Here is a 21728-nt window from a genome sequence, read left to right on the forward strand (position 1 = left end):
TATTATTTATGTATAATAATATCGAAATTTTTAAAATATTGAAATTATAAGTTTATATATAAAACGAGAATACAATTTGAGATGTAATATCATATGTATACAATTACATATATTATAAATTATATGGATTATAATAATATTGAAATTATAAATTAATTTATAAGATGAAATATATATTTTACGTTATAAATTAATATATAAAGCAGATATATAATTTTTGATACAATATCACATGTATATAATCACATATAATATTAATAATATTAATCATTATAATATTAAATGTATAAATAATTATATGTGATCAATCATATATTAATCAATATTAATAATTTTGCCGCCATATATGTCCAGTTATTTACCATATTTTTTTTTATATATTATCGACAGTATATGGTTTTTTCATACAGGTTATGAATTTGATCTACTTTTCAAAATTTGGATTGGATAAAATTTAAAAAATTGTATAAACATTTAAATTTCATTAAATAAATCAACATTAATACCGGAATTTTTTTTTTTCTATAAATTATTAGTTTTGAGTAAGACAGAAAAAAAAATATCGCCTAAATATGAAACACCCCAATATGCATACATTTATCTATTATAAATTTCAGTTTATAAAAAAATTTAAGCAAGACCTATGAACGGTTTGTTCCCATTCAAACAGATCAAACTGCACCTGTGAGAGTTTTGAAAAAGGACGGCATCGTTCATTTAAGTGGGGATATAAAAAAATTGTTGAATTCTCAAATCTTCATTAATTTGTATATTATTGATAGTTGGAGTAACATTCATGAATTTTTCTTATTTATTGTTTCGAGTACAGTAGGAGAATAATTTTTTTTAAATAATTTCAAGTAAACCGCAATAAATATTTAAATCCTTTATCTGATACACTGTCTAGACGTTGGCGGCGCCAGTCTTTGTTATGAATGTAAAAATCTGACAATTAGACATACAAACTATAGTGGAATCATGGAGGGGGTTCTAAACCAAAATCCTTCTCCAGTAGTTGTATCAGGTGTGCTCCCTACCTCTGTACGAATCAGGTAGCCTTTGACCAAAGAGACCTCAGTTCTTACAATACCGTTGTAGAGTTAGTGTCGTGTCTTACTTCATTCGAACACTGAGTGTAATAGAAAATTAAATTCAAGTAAACATATTCACTTGACTTATAATAGTAAAAGCTCGAACAAGTTCACTTCATCAAACTATAATATTTATTATTTTCACTATTTAAGTAAACTAATAGTTCAATTAAGAAATTTTACTTGAAAATATCCACGTTTTTCTCTCAGTGAACGAATTTGAAAATAATTTTTCGGTTTTTGTTAAATCAAAATAATTATATTAACGAAATAAATTCAAAATGTCTTACACTGATTCAACCGAAAAGTGCATCGAGTTTCTCGCATCTTTAGAGTTGCCATCGTATCCGTCTTCACCTGAAAGCATGAGAACGAGCCTGTCAGAGGAGTGGAATTACAACCACCAATCAAGTCGTAATCATTCACCCCTTTCCGATGCTGTTAATTCACCTCTTACTGATGCTGTTAATACGAACAATACTTCGGAAGCAGCCAATTCAAATTCCGAGTTTTTGAATCAACAATCATTTCAGCATCAACAATCTACAGAGCCATTCATCAACGGAGACATTAACAAATTACCAAATGAAGAACTTCAGCAACAACAAGATCGGTGTCTCGAAAATAAATCACCTTTACAAAAAGCAGCGCGAACTAGTACAAAACGTAAGATTTTATTATTTTGAATAATTATTACGTATTACTCTTTAATAATTATTTAAGCTTCATGTGTATGGTAATTCATTCATTCATTCAGGAGATAAGAGCTTTAGTATTTATTATTAACTATTAATTAATTGGTCAAGACTCTGATTATAAATTTAAATTATTTTTTTGATTTTTTTTTTTACATTCGTTTATTGAATTTCTGAAAATTGTCTTCATTGAATTTTTTTTTCTTTTTTGAAATTTTTGAAAATCTCATTTAATGTCTTCACACGTTTACTTGTATCAAGTAATTATGCAGTAGCGATTATTGCGGCGGGCTATAATTTTGAAATTAATTAACTATAGTTTAAATGCTAATTGCATAATATTTTATTAAACAAATATCAGTAGTATGTAAGAACATATTTTTACGATCATTTTTTTTCTTATACCGTAACTATAAAATTAACTGCGTAGATATTACTTACTAACAAGTGATATACAAATATAATAATTATTTTTTTTTTTAATTTTACAGAAAAGAGTCAACAAAGACGAGCACGAACTGCATTTACTACGGAGCAGCTCAATGAGCTCGAAAAAATTTTCAGTGCAAACAATCACTTATGCCGTCGGACCAGAATTAATACTGCAAATAAATTGAAACTCACCGAAAGACAGGTGAGAAAATTTGATATTTTTTTATTACTTATTAGTGACATATCTGTAAGATATAGTAAAAAGTTTTTTTTTAATGAGATCATGAGATCATTTCTTAAATAGTAAGAAATATTTGTTAAATACAAAAGAATGATGTTTAAGAAATGATTTCTTAAATACTAAAAAATCTTTTTAAAATGCTAAGAAATCCTCATATCAGTGTAACTTTAATTACTTTATTGCAAGGAATAGTCTCAATTATAAAATTGCAAACTATAATACTTGAAGGCCCGGTTTGCGCACTAAGAACTGTAATTTTTCCACTGCTCTCTTTTCCGTGTAGTTTGAATTTAAGCCGAGAAATTTATAAACAAACGTTCGAAATAAATTTTGGAAAATTTTTTCGATAAAAATTAAATTTTGGCTGGAGCTGGAAAAAAACAAAGACAAGTAAATTTGTTTTTTTAAGCCAAAAGCAAAATATAATTTCGGTTATTTGTAATTAGTAATAAAATAGCGACCATCGACAGTAATATAAATATTCCTTAATCTTATTTTTTAAAATTATTAAATTTATAATTATTTTACAGGTCAAGGTATGGTTTCAGAATCGTAGAATGAAAAAGAAAAAAACTACCTCAAGTAAAGTCGATACAAACGACAAGAACAATTTAAATCCTCTGAAGAATGGAAGAAATCAGTTACTTGCCGCTGAATACGTTCAGCGTAGACAAATGAACCCACCTGGATTAGGTTCAACTATACATTACCATCATTCGCCACCAAACCAAGATATGGGTTTTAAAAACGACGGTAACTACTGGACGAATGGTACCAACTACCAACCGGCATACAGCGGAAGTATGCAAAATGCTACCATTTATACTGAATCTTCTGAGGCCCAAATGTATAATAACAACATTAATAATTATTATTCACCCGTCAATGGGTTCTATAATAATAATAATAATAACTATACCGGTTATTATGTAAACCCTGTTGACAACATCGATTATAACTATAAAGAACACACTACTGTCACTGGCTATCCGGCTAATAACAGTAACTGTTATACATACCGAGTAATTCCTGATTCAGAGCAAACCCCTAACTCTGTCCCAGGAATTACACCATCGAATGAGTTAAACAACAATATCAATAGTTTCAATTATTCAAGCACTACCCATAATCTCTATCAACTTCAGTAAACAATGGGATTTAATAGATGTCATTATTAAGTAAGGCCGATATTTTTGTGTATTGTTAAGTCATTAAGAAGGGAGTGTGTAAATAATGATCAAGTATTTAATTCATGGGTAATTAGAATAAAAGTCAGTAGATAAAATTATAATTAAATAAATAGTGAAGATGTAAAATATGGAATTCAATTGAATTGCTAATAATATTATAAGAATACTATTGATAATTTAGTATATACACTGTAAAAAGAGCGGTGTTAAAAATGGACTCATTTCAACTCCTTCCGGTGTTAAAATAAAATTACACTGGTGTAAAAGGAGTAATTTACCGGTGTTAAAAATACCGGTGTTAAATCGGGGTAACCGGTGTAAAAGCGGGGTAACCGGCGTAAAAACAGGGTACTGCGCTTGCTTGGAGTATTAACTTTAAAGATTATAAAACACGAACAAATGTCAGTTCTTTATGAAAATTAATAATAAATATCATTTACTTACCAGTATAGTGATCAAGTAAAAATATTTACAAAGTAAAATATTTTAACACTGGCCTAGAACATTTACACCGGCTGCGGTGTTTTTTTAACACCGGAGAATTTTTTTTTACACCGGTACAGAATATTTACATCGGTGGCGGCGTTATTTTCACACCGCTTTCGGTGTTGAAATTTAACACCGCCAATTTTAACACCTACACCGCTTGGACTTACCCTGATGATTTTTTACAGTATAGAATTGTATACTCTTTTAAATTACTTATTTTACTATTTATATTTATCAATTCTTATTTGTGGAAACTTATAGTGTTAGTTAAGAAGACACCAAATACTATTATTACTGAGATTGTAAGAACTTCGATTAATTAAGATATTTTTAATGCTATTACTTTTTTTTTAAATTACTTTGTGCAAATAAGTTAAGCTTTTATACTGAAAATTATAAGTATTTTATTTTGGAGGATAATTGTAAGCAATAATTATAACATTTTATTTAAGGTTGTAATCACTATGTCTGTATACTGAAAAACAAAAATTATATAAAAAATATAAATGAATTTTTGTCAAGTAATTTCGTTTTTTACTGCAAGCCATTTTACTTTTCATAGATCCCAAATTATTAACTTTAATCCTAACTTATTCCTAATAACCATTTGTTCAAAATTATAATAATAGTCATACTAATAGTAATTATTGATTCAAATTAGAGGTGTGCGAATATTCAAATTAACAAATTATTCGATAGCGAATCGAATCGAACTATTCAAATATTCGATTCGATTCGTGCAATATTCGCACACCCCTACCCGTATGAAAAAACAATATATGGTTAAAATATATAATATCATATATGTTTGCAACAAAACAATATATGATATATTATATTGTACATTATAAAAAATCATATAGATATGTTGGCCGATTTAATATAAAATTATATACAGTAGTAAATATATGTATTCCATATATGTAACTTATATGTTTTTTATATTAAGCTATATATACATTTAGATTTATCTTATAATATATTGTATTGATATATTTCCTTTTATATTTAAAAAATATATAATTTTTATATGAAAAGAAATATATATGGTAGCATATAATGTGTTTTATATATGGCACCATATATTTTCTTTGTTATATTCAAGCATATATTTTATTCGGTGTATGTATATGTATATGGGTATATATATTCGCATCAAATGAACTAATTTTGAAAATTTTAACTGCGATTTGAAGAGTATATTAAAATTTAGATCTAATTTTATTGGAGTTGGTCATACGAATAAGAAACATTTTTTTTCCATACATAATATAAATATATGTTTTTATATATGATCAGAATATATTTTTCGTATATGATAGAAATATATATTTTTATGTACGATAAAAATATAATTTTCATATATGATAAAAATATATTTTTTGTATATGATTGACATATATATTTTTTATACATGCTAAATATATATAGACTCGTATATGATGAGTATTATATTTTTTAATATAAAAAAAAAAATGTCAGAAAATATAGTTAAATTGGCCACATATATTTTCTGATATTTATCATATATTTTTACATATATTTTGACCATATATGTTATTTTCACACGGGATCAACTCCAATTAAACTAGATCTAAATTTTGATATACTCTCTAATCTGCAGTTCAAATTTTCAAAATTAGTTAATTTGATGCAAATAAATATACCCATATACATATACATACACCGAATGAAATATATGCTTAAATATAACAAAGAAAATATATCGTGCCATATATAATATAAATTATATGCTACCATTTATTTTATTTCATATAAAAATTATATCTTTTTTTAATATAAAAGGAAATATATCAATACAATATATTATCAGGTAAATGTAAATGTATGTATAGCTTAATATAAAAAATATATCAGTTACATATATGGAATACATATATTTACTACTGTATATAATTTTATATTAAATCGGCGAAAATCTCTATATGATTTTTTATAATATACAATATAATATATCATATATTTTTTTGTTGCAAACATATATGATTTTATATATTTTAACCAAATATTGTTTTTTCATACGGGATGTTAAAACTGAGTGTAAAATAAAATCCGCCTCTGCATTTAAATGTAGTGACCATATTTATTTATTTTTTTTCTGAAAAGAAATCTATAATATTCAATATTGTTTTATTTAAAAATTTAAAATATCATTGTAACAAATATATGTATTCTGAAATATTTTTCTGTGGGTAATGAATTTAAAAATTCGTCAAAGATATTTTCTAAAGAATCATAAAATATTTACAATAAAAATTGTTAACGAATATTGAAATATGAATATTTTAAAGAAATTAGTATAGACTCAACCGAGAATAGGCAATTTGAAATTAGAAACAAAAAAAAATATTATCGAAAGATCTGTTATGTCGCCAGAGTAATTCAATAAGAGGATTCAAAATGATGTCATGAGTCATGAAGTCCATATATACACTTGAAAAAATCCTTCGGCTTCTCAAAGATAAGAAAACACAAATCACTAGATAGTGAGCATGTGCTATTGTCACCGATCTGTGTATTGCATCCCGCTGCTAATTCAAAGGCTAGACAATAGGCCCCGAGCTTTACAACATACAGTAATTACACAATTGTAGACGTCGCCTCATTGTATAGATATTTTGGCGACAAAATTTTGGAACCAGATGTACTCAGTTCCTGATAGACACTACCCATGTCAATAATTTTTATAAATGAATTAATAGTTAATAATAAACAATATATATTATAAGCATAAATGCAATAATACATTTAAAAAAAAAAATAACATTTATGCTCACATTTCAAAAACTGAAGATGACGTTCGAGTTCTGACTCAGAAAAAACTAATTTTTTAAAACTACTTACTATACTAATTGTTAGCTTCACTTTTCATAAATTATGTAATGGCTTCACTGCTACAGTAAAACATAAGCACATATCGAGAGTGTATCTGTGGCGCTTCTAGGGTTTATGATGGCGCCGTCCGCGGTGTACAGCAATTTTACTTCTCGAGTACTTTTAAAAATGGGCAATGCAGTCAGGAAAAAAATACTTTTGCGTATGCGATCGTTTGACGATTACAAAAAATTACGTCTGTTACTATTGTTATTAAAGGATTTATTGTTAGTCGTTGTAGTACTGATAGCCGATGCACGATCATAGACAATGATCTTTGAGTACGTATACTACTTTATTAGTTAATGAACTACAATGAGCTGTGATTGAAAAAAATATGAAATTTTTTAAACGTTTTATGTTTAAACAAAAATTTCTTTTAAAAATGTGAATCATTGATAACGTTAGAACTCTGAAGTATTATACAGAATGTGTAAGGTAAAAGCCATATATTTTTGAACATGCACGTACACGGATCGATAATTTTATTGCATACTGGAAAAAAAAATTATAATTTTCAAATTTATAAGGATATTTAAGTTAAATTGATATGTGTTTTTCATGACTAAATTTATTGATATTTAAACGAAAACATAAACTCATATATACTAGTCATATAGTATATATATATATATATATATATATATATATATATATATATATATATATATATATATATATATATATATACTGGGTAGTTAAATATTAATTAACAGTGATTTAAAATTCGTTTAGTCATTTATAATTATACAAATAGAACTAATATCTTACTAGATATATCTTACCTTGTTAACACAAGGTTGTATTGTATAGGTGTTGATATCCCTTATTAAACAAAAGGATTCAAAAGTATTAAAAAGGATTTGATTTTTAATCGTTTTGAATACTTTCTAATTCTTCAAATCCTTTTTAATACTATCTCTTATGGGCGTTTAACATGTGAAATCATTTTTAATACTTATATTTAACAAGGGATTTTATTGTGCGAATTTGTTGCTCAAAAAAATATAAGAGATACTGGGGCACAACGGACCCCTTTAAAAATTTGCTAAAGAAAATTTTCTTCTCATCATCATATTTCTACGAGTTTGATATATTTATTTAGCATCATAGCGATACGAAATACTCAGGGTACGACAGACTCCCATAAAAATTTGAAAAAAAAAAAAAAAAATTTTCATATTATCATTTCATGAGTTTGATCTATTTTCAAATTTCTCGACAGAAACAAATATGTTGTTCTTGAAAAAAAATTCGAATTATAAGTACACAGTAAAAAATATTGTGTAAAATCAACACAGTTTGTGTGTTAAAAACGGTTGACACAAAGTTTGTGTTGAATTTTTGACACAAACTTTGTGTAACCCCTTTTTAACACAAAGATTATGTTGAAATATCGCCACAAGAGGGCGCAAAGAATCCACAGTAACACACAAAATAGGTTAATAAAGAGTGTGTAACACATTTTTTATGTTAAAAAATAAAGTGACACAAACTTTGTGTTAGTTTAACACACTACAATTTTTAACACAAACCGTTTTCGACACAAATACACAATATTTTTTACTGTGTACGCAGTCATTAAAAATAAATAAGGTCTTTACAAAATTTTTTTGCGGTCTGGAATTTGTTTTTAAGTGGAATAGGGATAGGGGAGGGGGGGGGGGGTCTTAAACGGATTCTCTTTCTTGAAAAAAATCAAAATTAATGACAAAAATTTTTTTTTTTAATCTTCAAAATTTTGGAAAAGTATGAAGAAGGGAAAGTTAGCAGTTTTTTAAAATCATTAAACTCCATGAATTTTGGGTAAAAATAAAATATATATTAAAAATTTTGTACTTTTCTATACTGGAAATCCGTATAAATTTTTTTTTTTTTTTCACTTTTCGGACAACAAGAATTTATTTATTTTTTTGAGAATTATATTAATGAACTAACCCTATAACGCTTCTCGGCGTTTCCCCCACTTTGAATGAACATTGAGGCCAGTGCTGCCAGAACGTGCGATATTTTTACTCCCTCCTGCCATTACACTCCATGCTATTTCACCACGGGGAGGGGTTAAAATATCGCACGATCTGGCAGCACTAATTGAGGCTGGCGAAGAGGTGGAAGAAGAGGCCGTCCGACGATACCCAACATGACGTCATCTAGCTTCCCTCACTCTTTCCCTTATTATATTACTTATTATTAACTGTCCATATTATACGATTAGTTGTCGGATTTAATAATGTTTATACGTTAAATAAATATTTAGTTCTATGTACTAACAAATAAAATACATATGGGGCATTCCACGCCAAATCGACTACTTTTGACCCCGACCTTTTTCGATTTGGCTGAAAATTTTTTTTCATTTTATACCCCATTAAAATCATTTTTCAGAAAATTTTCAAATTTTTTCACCCAACCCAAAAAAAGTTATGAATTTTCCAAAAATAAGGCTTTTATTTTATCAAATAGCTATAACTTCTTCAAAAATTGACTAATCGGGACGTTTTTTTTTTCAAAATTTTTGTCATTGAATGTACTCTTCGAAACAAAATACAAAAAAATTTTATGATGATAAACTCTATGAAATTTTCGGCTTTTTTGAAAAAAACCGTGATTTTCTTAAAGTTCGTTATTTTTTATTTTTTTTTTATTTTCTCAAAAAAAACTTCATTTAATTCTGCAATTTTTCCCGCCAATCCTAGAGTGGGCCGACTATTCCTTCTATTTTTTATCAATTGAAAAAAAAAATTTTGCCCAGTTGGGCTATTTTACAAAACATCAGTCTGGAAATTTTTGAGGACTTAAAGATGACGGCCGACTTTGAAGAATTAAGACGGAAAAATTTATTGAAAGTGGTAATCCTCGAAAAAATTTGCATTTTTTTCAAAAAAAAAAAAAAAAATTGAAGACACTTACAAACAATTTTGTTGTAACTTTTTTTAAAAACTAGACCTGAAAACAAAGAAAATGAAAAAAGAAATTGCCGTTTGGTTCATTTTTGACCATGTCACAGGCTGTCGAAAAATAAATCTAACGTCCATCGCTATTTCAAAAGCCTGTAACTTGTTCGAAAATAAAACAAATGGCAATTTTTTTTTCATTTTCTTTGTTTTCAGGTCTAGTTTTTAAAAAAAGTTACAATAAAATTGTTTGTAAGTATCTTCAATTTTTTTTCCTTTTTTGAAAAAAATGCAAATTTTTTCGAGGATTACCACTTTCAATAAATTTTTTCGTCTCAATTCTTCAAAGTCGGCCGTCATCTATAAGTCCTCAAAAATTTTCAGACTGATGTTTTGTAAAATAAGCCCAACTGGGCAAAAATTTTTTTTTCAATTGATAAAAAAAAATAGAAGGAATAGTCGGCCCACTCTAGGATTGGCGGGAAAAATTGCAGAATTAAATGAAGTTTTTTTTGAGAAAATAAAAAAAAAAATAAAAAATAATGAGCCTGAAGTTAGCAGACAAACGAAAAATAAAATATTTGACTGCGGATATCTTTTGAACAATTTGAATTATATACAATTAAATGAATGGAATAGAATTCTATTGAAATAAACTAGATATGCTAGCAATTTTTTTTTTTTTTAGCTCACTGTTTTGGATTTATTCAAAAACAAAATTTTTAGCAAGCTAACCTGACATTTCAAATGATCGGAATAACTTCATATTGTATTACTTTCTTGATGACACTATTATCTAAGGGCGCCTTGGTTTTTTTTTTTGAAAATCGAAAAAAAACTTTAGCACATCATAATTTTTGAACAAATCGTTGAAACGAAAAAAAAAAAAAACTCACCTCTTCGTTTTTTTATTATCTAGAGGTGCAATTTTTTTATTTTCGAAAATTGCTGTCATATTTTGAAAAATTGATAAAAACAATTTTTTCGAATTTTTTAACTAAGCATATGAGTGAGAAAAATTATTTTAAAGATAGAACTGAACATGCCGTCTTTTTCTCTTCCCAAAAGCTACGTATGCATGATTTCATTTTTTTTCTATTTTAATTTAAATGGTCAATATGCTCAGTCAATCAAAATTTTAAGTTTTTTGAATTTTATACCTCGTTAATGGCGTTTTACCAAAATAAGCCTAAGATACATTATTGTAGGGAATTTTATGTTCTACAAAAAAGATTCTTATGATTTTTTGATAAATCAATCTGTTAAAAATTTATGGAAGCTTAAAGTCAAATTTATAGTAAATTTCGAGATCTTTTTACTTTTCCAGCGAAACTACCGAACTTATCATCAAATGCCATGGAATTTTTTGTAAACGGTTTATTCTCTACAATTAAACCTTTAAAATTTTTTTTTAAATTCTTCATAACGGTTAATTTATTTCCATTTTATTGTCAAGCTCTTAAAAAAAATAGCGTTTTGCTCGACTTCAATCGATCTCTTAGGTAAATAAATAAAGAAATTAAAACAATGAAATTAAAAATAATGCGGGTACGAATATTTCGATTATTTACACACATATTTTTTAATTTTTATTGTACTTACATTTTATTTATTCCAAAATTTTTAAATTGTTAATTGTCGGCCACATTCACACTCATCGAAATTTACTATAAATTTGACTTTAAGCTTCCATAAATTTTGAACAGATTGATTTATCAAAAAATCATAAGAATCTTTTTTGTAGAACATAAAATTCCCTACAAAAATGTATCTTAGGCTTATTTTGGTAAAACGCCATTAACGAGGTATAAAATTCAAAAAACTTAAAATTTTGATTGACTGAGCATATTGACCATTTAAATTAAAATAGAAAAAAAATGAAATCATGCATACGTAGCTTTTGGGAAGAGAAAAAGACGGCATGTTCAGTTCTATCTTTAAAATAATTTTTCTCACTCATATGCTTAGTTAAAAAATTCGAAAAAATTGTTTTTATCAATTTTTCAAAATATGACAGCAATTTTCGAAAATAAAAAAATTGCACCTCTAGATAATAAAAAAACGAAGAGGTGAGTTTTTTTTTTTTTTTCGTTTCAACGATTTGTTCAAAAATTATGACGTGCTAAAGTTTTTTTTCGATTTTCAAAAAAAAAAACCAAGGCGCCCTTAGATAATAGTGTCATCAAGAAAGTAATACAATATGAAGTTATTCCGATCATTTGAAATGTCAGGTTAGCTTGCTAAAAATTTTGTTTTTGAATAAATCCAAAACAGTGAGCTAAAAAAAAAAAAAATTGCTAGCATATCTAGTTTATTTCAATAGAATTCTATTCCATTCATTTAATTGTATATAATTCAAATTGTTCAAAAGATATCCGCAGTCAAATATTTTATTTTTCGTTTGTCTGCTAACTTCAAGCTCATAAAAAATAACGAACTTTAAGAAAATCACGGTTTTTTTCAAAAAAGCCGAAAATTTCATAGAGTTTATCATCATAAAATTAAACTTAAGTATTTTAATTACTAAATATAAATTTTTAATTACTGAACTTAAGTCGTTCAAATACTGAATGAAAATTTTCACTTATTATACTTTAGTGTTTTGAGTAGTGAATGAAAACTTATAATTATTAAATTAAAGTATTTTAAATGCTAAATTAAAATATTTCAATATTGATCACGAGTATTTTAAATACTAATCTTTAATTTTTAATTATTGAACTTGAGTACTTTAACTACTAGATGTGACTTTTTATTATTTAATTGGAGTATCTTAATTACTAAATTAAATTTTTTTCATCATTTATTTCAAGTATTTTAAATATTAAATTTCAGTTTTCTATTATTTAACATTAGTAACTAGTGTACTTTTTTCTCTCAGTGTATAGAGTTCGTTTCGAGAGTTAGTTGACTTAGACAGATTTAAAAATTAATTTTCGGTTTTTGGTAACGTGAAAAAATTAAAAATGTATTCCAATAATTTCACACCAAGATATGAGAAGTCTATCCCGTTAGTAGAGATGTATCCAATGTATCCGTCTTCACCTGAGAGTTTGACGATGAGTGTGTCGGGAGAGTGAAGTTACAACCCTCAAATAAATCGTGGTCATCTACCTCATTTCGAGCTTCAGCAACAGCAAAATCAGTGTTGCCAAAATATGTCACCCTCCCAGGAAATAGAGCAAGCTGTTACAGAAGGTAAGATTTTAATATTTTGTATAAATATTACGTATAACTTTTTGATACACTGTCAAAAATTCGCGCAGTGAATAATTTTTTTATTAGTTTAATCCCTCCGGACCACTCGATAATGTTTTAATCATGTTTTAGGCCAATATGTGATATAAGGGGTAAAATATACCACTCGATAAAAAAAATTATAATAAAAAAATTTCTTTTTTTTCATTTTCCGTCAAATTATAGCCTCTATAATGGTTTTATTATATTTAAGGTCAATATGTATTATGTGGGGCAAAATGAACCACTCGAAAAAAGAATTGTAACGATAAATTTTTTTTTTAATATTTTCCGTCAAGTTAATTTTTTCGTTATAATTTTTCTTTTTGAGTGGTCCATTTTTCCCTACTTATCACATATTGACCTAAAATATAATAAATATATTATAAAGGTCATAACTCGACGGAAAATGAAAAAAAAATCTTTTTATCATTACAATTCTTTTTTTCGAGTGGTCCATTTTACCCCATATATCACATATTCACCTAAAGTATGATAAAAACATTGTAGTGGTCATAACTTGACGGGGAATAAAAAAAAATTTTGTTAACAATTTTTTGGGGAGAGGGCTTTCGTGCCCCAGAAAAAAAAAAAATTTTGTTTTATTTTTTGCAAAATTTCGATTGATTCTTCCGAAAGAGATAGAATATAAACGAATTTGATAGTCAAAAGCCACAAGAAGAAAAAACCGGCTTAAGGGGGCCTTTGTGCCCCGGTCTCCCCTATATATTTTGATGTATGATAAAAATATATTTTTTGGATATGATATATATATATATATATATATATATATATTATATATGCTATTCATTAGGGTGGCGCAAAAAAACCGACTATTTTTTTTTTTTCGATCTCGAATGAAAATTTGTTGGTTTACGATGTTTTGAGAAGCCTCTCCAAAAATCAGCTCGATAAAAAATTTTCAAGAGGTCACTCACGAATTTTGAAAATATCAAAAATAATCGCAATTCGGATTTTTATTTCTAAATTTTTTTTTTTCTCGTCGCAGCAATAGTTTATATTTGTGAAATCATTACTACGCTGAGAATTTCTGCCCAAAACTTAAATATTTAAACCTCGCTCAAGAATTTTGAATGTTTCCGAGTGCTGTCTTTTGGACGTTTTTGAACGACCCTTAAATATTAATAATAAAACTTCTCGATTTTTTCACCACTTTGCATGACAATGATTGAAAATGTAACCCAAGAAATAGAAATATCAAGTTATTTACATACTTTTTTATTTTTTAATTCAATTTGTAGGTTTTTTCACTTATTCAAAACTTACCAAATTTTATTGTTTAAGACTGTCGTGTATATTTTTGGTTACGCAAAAGTCATATTTAAGTGAAATGACAATAATTGAGTTTTAAAAAAATATAAAAACTCATTCAAACTATTAGTTACATATTATCACTTAATATTCAAAATTCTTGAGCACCGTTCAAATATTTGAATTTTGGCCTGAAATTTCCAGCATAGACATGATTTTACAAATATAAACTATTGCTGCCACGAGAAAGAAAAAAATTTAGAAATAAAAATCCGAATTTCCATCATTTTTGATATTTTCAAAATTCGTGAGAAACCTCTTGAAAATTTTTTATCGAGCTGATTTTTGGAGAGGCTTCTTAAAACATCGTAAACCAACAAATTTTCATGCGAGATCGGAAAAAAAAACATGGTCGGTTTTTTTTTGCGCCACCCTACTAAATATATACAGACCTTATATAAAAATGTAAGGTAAAGAAAAAAAAAAAATTTTTTTCCGAAAAACGAAAAAAAAAAATAACCCCCCGAATAAAACATAAAAAAAAAAAATTGGAATAAATTCTTGTTTGGTCTCGTTTTTTGGAAAATTTTTTTTTTTTCTTTACCTTACATTTACTGAATAACTAACGCAAAAATGAAAGAAAATCCGAAAAAAATTGATTTTTTCATTTTGATAACGATTACACAGATTAAGGAACAAAACTTGTTCCTTTAATTGTTTTGTAAAACTTTGAGCAATCGGACCGGACAAACGGTTCAATGGGTCAATCTGAAAATTTCCAGGGTTTTTGGGGGTACATTAAGCTGTAAAATTACCTGGCAACATTATTTTCTCTATCAATATTTGCAGAGTAGCGATGAGTCGACTAAAAAACCAGAAAATGGCTATTTTTTAAAGGTTTTTCAAATGGATGTCAAGGATGAAAAAAAATTTTTTTTTGAAAAAATTAAAAATGGAGCTTGTAGGGGATTTATTCAAGTTTATTAAACTGTCCTTTAAATCACGGTGTGACCATTTCTTGCTGAGATATCAATAATCAAAGACAAAAGGATCCTTTTTTATTTGAAGGCTGATATCTCAGCAGCAAATAGTCGTACAGAGAAACAAAAAAAAGTAAATTGTAGCTGAATAAATTTCCTAAACAAGCCATGAATTCGTTTTTTTGAAAAAATTTTTCCCGGCCCCGTAGACCTAAAAAATGAAACCAAAAAATTTAGAAAAATTTTGTCTTGACCTTTTTCTTCTGATTCCGCAAAAACCGTGGCTCAAGAAAATATTTTGCTGAAAGATCTTCAAACTAGAGATTTCAAGCTTCAATTTGCTTTTTTTATTTTTTCGATACGATCATTTTTCACGAAAATACAGCCTTCCAAAAATCACTAAAAAATTTATAAAATTTTCTTGTTCCTTTAATTTTTTGGATAAGTGTAGTTAAATTGGCCACATATATTTTCTGATATTTATCATATATTTCAACCATATATGTTATTTTCATATTATATAATATTTTATTAAACACGTATCAGTAGAATGTAAGAACATATTTTTACGATCATTTTTATTTTTTACACTGTAATTATAAAATAAATTGCGTAGAAATTACGTGCCAACAAATGATAAACAAATATAATAGTCATTTTTTTTTCATTTCACAGAACAGGAAAAACCAAAACGTCAAAGAACTACATTTACCGAGGAGCAACTTTCCGAGCTACAAAAAATTTTCTGTGATAACAATTACCCATGCCGTGAAGCAAGAATTGAGACAGAATTGAGATTAGGTCTCACAGAACAACAGGTAAGAAGAAATTTTTTTTTTCTCTTCTATTATTTGAAAATTAAATTTTTGTTATTTTAAGTCAACATTCGGATTGACTGTAAGAAAAAAAATTAGTTTTTTTTAGGAATGCCTAAATATCGATAAAATTTCAATAATTACACGGAAAAAAAATAAATTAAATATAAATCCATGATTTATTTCAGTTTCAAACATTAGCAAAGTCTCGCTACTTCGAAACTGTAAAATATAAATTATTTCTGACATAGCAATTATTTCAATTTATATAATAAAACTTCTTTCTCAAAATTTTGCATTATTATTGAACACTAAATTTTTTTTTTGCAATATTTTATATATGGGTATAATTTTATTCTATGACTGCAATATATAAAACTACATAGTTATATATAATTTTGACCGTTTCTTCTATAACTTATACATTTTTCAAATCAGAACAGATGGAAAATAATGAGTGACTGACATTTTCAAGTTCCTTTTAACTAAAAATACATTAGAAACTATAAAATTTGGTATTCATAATTTTATTTACTTCATTACAAGGAGTATAGTCTCAATTATAAAATTGCAAGCTATACACGGAAAAAAATTAATCGTGAATGCAACATGATGCAGTCTTGGTAAATAAACATGATGAAATCATGTTGCATTCACATAATTTGTCATGTTTTGGCTACATGATAATCATGTTGCGGTAACATGAGAAAATCATGTTGCATTCACATGATTTGTCATGTTTTGGCTACATGATAATCATGTTGCTGCCACATATTGTCATGTAGCCGAAACATGACAAATCATGTAAATGCAACATGATTTTTCTCATGTTACCGCAACATGATTATCATGTAGCCGAAACATGACAAATCATGTGAATGTGACATGATTTCATCATGTTTATTTACCAAGACTGCATCATGTTGCATTCACGATTAATTTTTTTCCGTGTAGTACTCGAAGGCCTGGTTTTTGCACTAAAAACTGTAATTTTTCAACTGCTCTCTTTTCCGTGTAGTTTGAATTTAAGCCGAGAAATTTATAAACAAACGTTCAAATTAAATTTTGGAAAATTTTTTTGAAAAAAAATAAATTTTGGCTGAAGCTGGAAAAAAACAAAGACAAGTAAATTTGTTTTTTTAAGCCAAATGCAAAATATAATTTCGGTTATTTGTAATTAGTAATAAAATAGTGACCATCGACAGTAATAAAAATATTCATTAATCTTATTTTCTAAAATTGTTAAATTTATAATTATTTTACAGGTCAAGGTTTGGTTTCAAAATTATCGAATGAAGGTGAAAAAAACTACCCAAAGTAAAATCGATACAAACGACAAGAAAAATTTAAATCCTCCGATAAATGAAAGAAATCAGTACATTGCCGCTGAAGACATTGAGCGTCGACGAATGAACCCACCTGGATTAGGTTTAACTATAGATTACTACACTGAGAGAAAAATAAGGCGAGTGAAAATAACAAAGTGTGCAAACGCAGAGTGCGAAAGAAAAAATTAGTACCAGAAGTCACCGCTAGGCGCAGAAGAGCGCTGCAACATTTTCCTAGTTGGACAGTTAGAATAGAAGTAATAAGTTCCGTTCAAAGGAGTGAAAAAGTCACTCTGTCAACTACTCCCAACAGGATAATATCCTAGTAGAAGAGTACAAGTACTCTTGAGGTAAATACTTGTGAGTAGATTTTTGGAATGCTTTTCAGTCATAACTATTTTTTTATTAAACCTAAGTTTTCATTATTAATAGATTTCACAAGTATTTTTACTAGAATTAAGAAATTATTTACTCGGTACTATTTAAGTATCTAAAATACTTGAATCAAGTATTTTTACTTGAAAATATGCACTTTTTTCTCTCAGTGTATCATTCATCACCAAATCAAGATATGGGTTTCAAAAACGACAACTACATTACAAATAGTATCAACTACTCAATTGCATGCAGCGGAAGTATGCAAAATGATACCATTTACAATAAAACTTATGACGGTAAAGTGTACAATAACAAAAATAATTATTATTATTCACTCCTCAATGGGTACAATTATAATTATAATAGTTATTATGCAAACTCAAATAAATACATGGGTTATAACTATACAGAATACGGACCTACCACTGACTATCCGGTTAATAGCAGTAGCTTTTATACATACGGAGTAATTCCGGATTCAGATCAAACTTTCAACTCTGTCGCAGAAATCTCACCATCGAATGAGTTAAAGAACAATATCAATAATTTCGATTATTTAAGCACTACCCATAATCTCAGTGTTTAATTCATAAGCAATACGTATACACACTCAGTGGATAAGTAGTGTATTACTGCCCAAGGAGTATGTCCAGTGTATGCTAATTTTCCCCTCTCCGCGGCAACTTCGTTGTGCACAGCGGGATGAAATTGAATCGCTAACTAATATTAAAATACTATAGATAATTTAGTATGTAGAATTTTATACTCTTTTTAATTACTTATTTTACTATTTATATTAATTAGTTTTTGTTTCTGGAAACTTAATGTTTCAGTTCAGGAAACACCAACTATTTACCATTACTGAAATTGTAACTTTGATAAATTAAGTTATTTTTAATGCTATTACTAGCTTTTCTTTTTTTAAATACTTGATGCATATAAGTTAAGATTTTATACAAAAAATTGTGTATGTTATTTTAGAAGATAATTGTATGCAATAATTATAATATTTTATTTAAGATTGTAATCACTACGTCTGTATACTTAACAACAAAAATTATATGAAAAATATAAATAAATTTTTGTTAAGTAATTCCGTTTTTCACTGCAAACCATACTTTATATAGATCCCTAATTCTTAACTTTGATCCTCACTTAATCCTAATAACCATTTGTCCACAATTATACTGATAGTCATAATAATAGTAAATATTGATTTAAATCATTTTGAAAATTAAAATAAATGAAATTAGTTGTTATATTTAAAATCTTAATCTTAATATCTAATACAGGAACTAAACTTTCTGAGTATGAGATCATTAAAGATTGGGCGAATCTATTGCAAAAAAAAATTTCCCAATTTAAAGATTTGAAACTTAGTATATATATAAACAGAGTTTGAAAACGATTCACTATCTAGTTTCTTTGAAAATAAATTTTTAAAACTGACATGTTCCAAGTTCTTATACACAGACTTTTATGTGGTTGACAAGTTTCCGCCATGACTTATTCTATTTTTTTTATTATGAATCTCCCAAGTTTAATAAATAAAAAACTTGATTATTTTTGGAATCTGATAACATTTTAATAATTTAGTGTTACCGGTGTAGTTATTTAAATAATTTCAGTTATACTATATTTTATAATCTCGGCCATCGACGAGGTTAGAAATAAATTTTTCCCGCTTTAATTTGAATGTCGATGTTTGAGAAGTTGAAACGCGCTGCTGCCACGTCTTTTTATAAAACTGTATATGAGTCAAAAATAACGTGTTCATTTTATTACTTTTTTTCATTAAATAAGAAATAATTGTAAATTTATAAATTCGTTATGTTATTATAAATTAAAATATTTAATTTTTATAACTATTAGGAGAATTTAATAAACAAAAAAATTCAAATATTACTTTGACTCTCTAGTTTCGCTTGAACCAAAAGTTGGAAATCCAATAAGTTGACGGTCACTTTCTGAGAGAAAGTTGGCGGTAACTTGTAGCAGGTTAAATTGCAAAAGCTAGAGTTGTTGACAACTTGTCGTCAAGTTGGTCGCAAACTACCTTAATAGCACAGTTTGCTTTAACAAAAGTTTACTTACAAAAGTTTCCTCGAATTTTTCGTCGAATTTCCGTCATCGTCGGACTTTTCCGCTTTTGACAATAATTTATATACAACTTGCTACACAATTTAATGAAAATTCACTACCCGAATTAAAATGCAAATTCACTTAAAAAGTTGACTAGAAAAAATTTTTCGTCAATTTTCAGGCCAAGTTTTGCTGTTAACTTATCTGCACATTCGGGCAGCAAATTTCAGGCAATTTCAATGTCAAATTACTGTCAATTTCAATGCAAAGTGGCTATTAGAGTACTGAATACCAACTTTTTGACGAGCAACTCGTGCTATCAGGGCTTATATCAAGACTTATGTAGACAAGACACTATTTAACAGTTGATTATAAATGAATATATATTCATTTAAATGTTAAAACTGAATGTCAAATAAAATCCGCATTTGCATTTAAATGTAGTGACCATATTTATTTATTTTTTTTTGAAAAAAAATGTATATTATTCAATATCGTTTTATTTAAAAATTTAAAATATCATTGTAACAAATATACGTATTCTGAAATATTTTTCTGTGAGTAATGAATTTGAAAATTCGTCAAAGATATTTTCTAAAGAATCATAAAATATGAACAATAAAAATTGTTAACGAATATTGAAATATGGATATTTTAACGAAATTAGTGTAGACTCAACCGAGAATAGACAATTTGAAAATAGCAAAAAAATTATTTTCGAAAAATCTGTTTTGGCGCCAAAGAAATTCAATAAGAGGATTCTAACGGACATACGTCATCAAGTCCATATACACTTAACGAATTTCTTCAGCGCCTCAAAGATTAAAGAACATAAATCACTCGATAGTGAACATGTGCCATTGTCATTGATCTGTGTGTTGCACCCCGCTGCTAATTCAAACTATGACAACATACTTTAAGTTTTAAGACGTTAGCTAAAAGAAACTTAAGCTGCAGTCTACAGTAATTAGACAATTGCAGACGTCGCCTCATTGTATAGACCTTTACGTACATTTATAATTTTGGCGACAAAATTTTGAACCCAGATGCACTCAGTTCCTGATAGACACTACCCATGTAAATAATTTTTATAAATAAATTAATAGTTAATAATAAACAATATATATTATAAGCATAAATGCAATAATACATTAAAAAAAGAAATATTCATGTTCACATTTCAAAAACTGAAGATGACGTCCGAGTTCTGACTCAGAAAAAACTAATTTTTTAAAACTACTTACTATGCTAATTGTTAGCTTCACTTTTCATAAATTATCTCATGACTTCATTGCTACAGTAAAACATGAGCACATATCGAGATTGCATCTGTGGCGCTACTTGGGTTTATGATGGCGCCGTCCGCGGTGTACAGCAATTTTACTTCTCGAGTACTTTTAAAGATGAGCAATGCCGTCAGGAAAAATATACTTTTGCGTATGCGATTATTTGACGATTACAAAAAATTACATCTGTTACTATTGTTATTAAAGGATTCATTGTTAGTCGTTGTAGTGATGATAACCAATGCACAATCATAGACAATGATCTTTGAGTACGTATACTACTTTATTAGTTAATGAACTACAATGAGCTGTGATTGAAAAAAATATGAAATTTTTTAAACGTTTTATGTTTAAAAAAAAATTTCTTTTAAAAATGTGAATCATTGATAACGTTAGAACTCTGAAGTATTATACAGAATGTGT

At 27.3% G+C, this 21728-nt stretch overlaps 1 protein-coding gene across 1 annotated transcript; it reads left to right on the forward strand.

Annotated features, from left to right (window-relative positions):
• Positions 1–1372: 1372 nt before the first annotated feature.
• LOC130671991 (homeobox protein Hox-B3a-like) lies at positions 1373–17748 on the forward strand. The gene is made up of 5 exons (XM_057476170.1): positions 1373–1757; positions 2278–2420; positions 2990–3461; positions 16092–16234; positions 17497–17748. Exons 1-5 carry the CDS (start codon positions 1373–1375, stop codon positions 17746–17748), a joined length of 1395 nt encoding a protein of 464 aa, XP_057332153.1.
• The last annotated feature ends 3980 nt before the right edge of the window (positions 17749–21728 follow it).

This window comes from Microplitis mediator, chromosome 7, assembly GCF_029852145.1.
Source record: "Microplitis mediator isolate UGA2020A chromosome 7, iyMicMedi2.1, whole genome shotgun sequence".
NCBI lineage: Eukaryota > Metazoa > Arthropoda > Insecta > Hymenoptera > Braconidae > Microplitis > Microplitis mediator.